Source organism: Austrofundulus limnaeus, unplaced genomic scaffold, assembly GCF_001266775.1.
Source record: "Austrofundulus limnaeus strain Quisiro unplaced genomic scaffold, Austrofundulus_limnaeus-1.0 Scaffold0, whole genome shotgun sequence".
NCBI lineage: Eukaryota > Metazoa > Chordata > Actinopteri > Cyprinodontiformes > Rivulidae > Austrofundulus > Austrofundulus limnaeus.
Genome location: NW_013952402.1, coordinates 413,755 through 417,495, shown reverse-complemented (window position 1 = coordinate 417,495; position 3,741 = coordinate 413,755). Strand labels below are relative to the sequence as shown.

General features: G+C 37.2%; 1 protein-coding gene across 1 annotated transcript in view; it reads left to right on the top strand.

Annotated features, from left to right (window-relative positions):
• Positions 1 to 1,893, top strand: part of si:ch211-195b21.5 (uncharacterized) — a 16,647-nt gene extending 14,754 nt beyond the window's left edge. The window contains exon 8 of the mRNA XM_014002578.1: positions 29 to 1,893. Coding sequence (XP_013858032.1) covers positions 29 to 541 — 513 coding nt within the window. The 3' untranslated portion in view covers positions 542 to 1,893. The remainder of the gene's footprint in view (positions 1 to 28) is intronic.
• Positions 1,894 to 3,741: the final 1,848 nt, after the last annotated feature.

Here is a 3,741-nt window from a genome sequence, read left to right as displayed (position 1 = left end):
CCCCCCCCACACCACTTGGTTGATGCAGAAACAGAAGTTGGACAAGCATCCTAAAGACAAAGAAGGAAGCTCGCATCACCACAGCCGCACCAGCAGTCAACAATCCCACTCTTCTGAGAGGAGAGATCACAGCAGCTACAGTCACCATAAAGATTCAGGAGGTTACAGGAATGGCAGAGACCTCCAACAGAACAGGAGGGATGAGAAAGATCACAAAGACGGCAGGACCGGGCAGCAAAACATTAGCTTGAAGGAAGAATTAAAAAAGGAAAGGATGCTGATTACTGTGAACCGTGGACTGACGCCTCCACCTCAAACCATTAGAACCAAGGAGGAGAGGAAGGAGCTGCCCATCATGGGGCATGGAAAAATCAAAACTGAAGACAAAGACTGGAATAAATCCTCCAGAAACGGCAGCGATGATGATGAAAGTGGCAGCAGTGACAGCAGCCATGGTGACAAATCACCTGAACTAAAGCATTCCAAAAAGAAAAAGAAGGAGAAAAAGAAGAAGAAGAAGAAAGAAAAGAATAAATCTTAAATTTTGTGATTTATTTGTTTGCACCTATTTCTGGAACATTGTCTTTCAAGGTTTTAGAAACTTCAGTTTTAGTTTTATCATTTCACTGCAGAGAACTGTTGTTTCCTGTTTCCAGTTATTGATTTTTGATTCTGCAAAACACTTGGGGTGAAAAAACCCTAAACAGCCACCCAAAAGATTCAGTATGGTCTGACATGTTGGGAAGTTGGTTTTCTGTCAAAAAGAAGGGTTTTTTTTTGTTTTGTTTTTTGCTTTTCAGAATGTACTGAAGCCATTGCAGGGTGTTAAGAGTGAGAACCAGGAATTGAGCATTTGCAAAGTTGGATACTCATTACACCTTAAGGCATCTCGACTGGTTTCATATCATACCATCAGCCTAAGTTATTTAATTATTCTCATCTGGCTTTTGGTAAGTAGGCCCACGTTAGCATTCTCCTAAAATCTCATTTCCTCCATTTGTGGTCATAAAGTGTTTTTACAGGACTATGTTGATATCTAATGTTCAAAGTGTGTCTTCACTTTTTTTCACCTTTCTAATACTGTAAATAAATGAGAAATGTGAATTTCTTGTTTCMTTTTTTTTWTTTTTGCAGGACCAACAGTGTAGTCCTTTGGCACCAGTTCGGTGACATTGAATTTTTACTCCAATCCCAACAAGATAATTATTGCAGGCATTTCTATTTATAGATTGTCAATTAACATGGAAAGTGTAAATTGAGTTTTAATTTTGTTTTAATATAGGAATGAATAACRCACTTCAGTCACTTAGGCATGAAATAATTCTTAGTATTATATGTTGCCGCTATAAAACACACGTTGTACAAAGGAGTTGTGTTTGTCCAAAAAGCGTTATTTTCCTATATTTTAAGCTCAACACTCAAAACAGGCTACTCTCACACAACCAGCCTTGGCTGCGGAAGGAGTTGGAGATGTGTAACAGTGGTGTCCAAAGTCAGTCCTCAAGGGCCAGTGTCCTACATGTCTTMRGTGCTGCCCTGGTTCAACACAGCTGAACCTAAGGAGTGCCTAATTAGTAGGCCTCTGCAAACCTTGATGGCATACTGAGGAAGCCTTAGGCTCTCCCTAGGTTAAGCTGTGTTGAACCAGGGCAGCACCTAAGACATGCAGGACACCACAGGTTTATAATAACCAAATAACATGTTGGCTACGTTTGAACAGTTTAAAACAAAAAGGATTGCATAGTAATGAGATTTTTTTATCCAATGTCACTGAACAGGCACCATATAGTCCTGAAACGTACTTTATTTCTTGTCCATTTTGATACCATATCTTTTGGTGACCCTGTAAATAAAGGTTGTACAAAATGCATTTTAATAAAAGATTAAAAAGTACCAGAAAGCTGCTTTTTTTCTGTATTTGAACAGTGTTCATCATAACAAAATTCCCATTGTGTTTGAAACCTGAATAGTCAGCGTGACTGTGTTTAACCAAGTGCTTCTAGTAGCAGAGATAATTGAAAATCTAACATTAACAGGCTTGKTCCTTTTATGATGGGTTCACCATCATAAACCATTATTGACCAGAGCTGGAACCAGTGGTTTGCGGTCGTTCAGTGTGACAGGTTTAACATTTTCACAACCAAAACACAACTTGGGATAATTATCAAGCAGCATGAGGAACTTTCTGAAAAAAACAAATCATGCTTATTTTTTCCAGCTATGACTTTRTCCTCAATTATTTCCTTATACTCTTCATCCTACTGCCTTTTTACTTTTTGAACCATTGACATACAGTGTAAGTGACCCCTCACGTCAAACCWGGGAAGTCACAATAATTGCATTTTTTCAAAGTATAATGAATAAATATCAGTGGATCCTTTGAATTAAATAATTGAAATCTAATCTTTAATATTTTTTGAAGCACTTTTTTGAGCAGTAGCAACAAAAACCTGATTTTTGAGCAAAAATGCCATAAAATTTTAATTTTCCCTTCGAGTAAGCAGCTTTTTTCTTTCCAGCTGAGAAATCTTAACATCTAAATTTGATGTTGCCTCTTTAATATGACATCAAAAATTCCTCTTTATAATAACTTAAAAGTATGATTCCAATTGAATATTGATGAGTTATCATGATTAGGATGACAAATCAAGCTGGAACTGCTCATGATATCAAGATGAGGCAAAAAAAAAAAAGTATCTTAAAAATTCTGGAATCTGAAAATGAGCTCAGATCATTTTGACCAAATTTGACTTAATTCTCAGTTTGATGTGATTGGGCACATATTACAACTCAGAAAAGACCAAAATGTAAAAAAAAAAACCTACAAAAAACTACAAAAATACACGTTTTAAAAGTTAAAAATTGATTTGCAAATTATTATAAATCAATCTTTGCTCCTCTTCAAATCAGCAAATAAAATGGAAAACCAATTACATTTACTGGTGAACATACTGCAGATGTGGACAAGATGGGACCTGAGAGAGAGAGATTATAGTGTAAAGCATTATCAACTGTGTTCTTGATTGTGCTCCCAGGTGCTTTCAGATTGTTCAGAATTACAAGCTCCTGCTATTTAACTGTGGTCTGATCCCTCACCTTCCTTATGACCATCTTTACCTTCTTGCATGAAGCTTCAGACACGAAGACTAGCGGTCATTTTTATATTGTCTTCCTATTCTAAAAAAAATCATTCTTGATGTCCACTATATGTTTGGCCACAAATACCCATCACACCAACAGGCACAACAGCATCTACTCCTATTTGAGGGTTTTACACAAGATTTTAGAGTKTTTCTGTAAAAATCTGGGTCTATAGATTGTGTAGAGGGTTCAGACTGGATGAGAAGGCCTGGCTCTCAGTTCCAATTCTAGTTCCAGTTCCTCGTAAAGCTGCTCCATGCCCATGTCTAGCAGTTACTGTGTGAGAGGAACACCCTGGACAGGTCGCAAGTCCATCACACGGTTACATGGAGACAAACAACCACTAACTAACCACACTAACTCTCACCTACTAGAGATGGAATAAATGGCTCTTTGAAGGGATCCAAATCTTGAGGAGCCATTTGTTTCATAGAGCCGTTCACAAGAGCCATTTAATTATGAACAAATTACATCATCACTTAGGGAAATACAAAATGTCAAAGTGTCTCTACTGGTAAGGATGAAAAAAATAGACAGATTACGAGAAATAAAAAAATTATAAAACTACTAATGGCTTTTTACTGCCCGCAACTCGGTTAC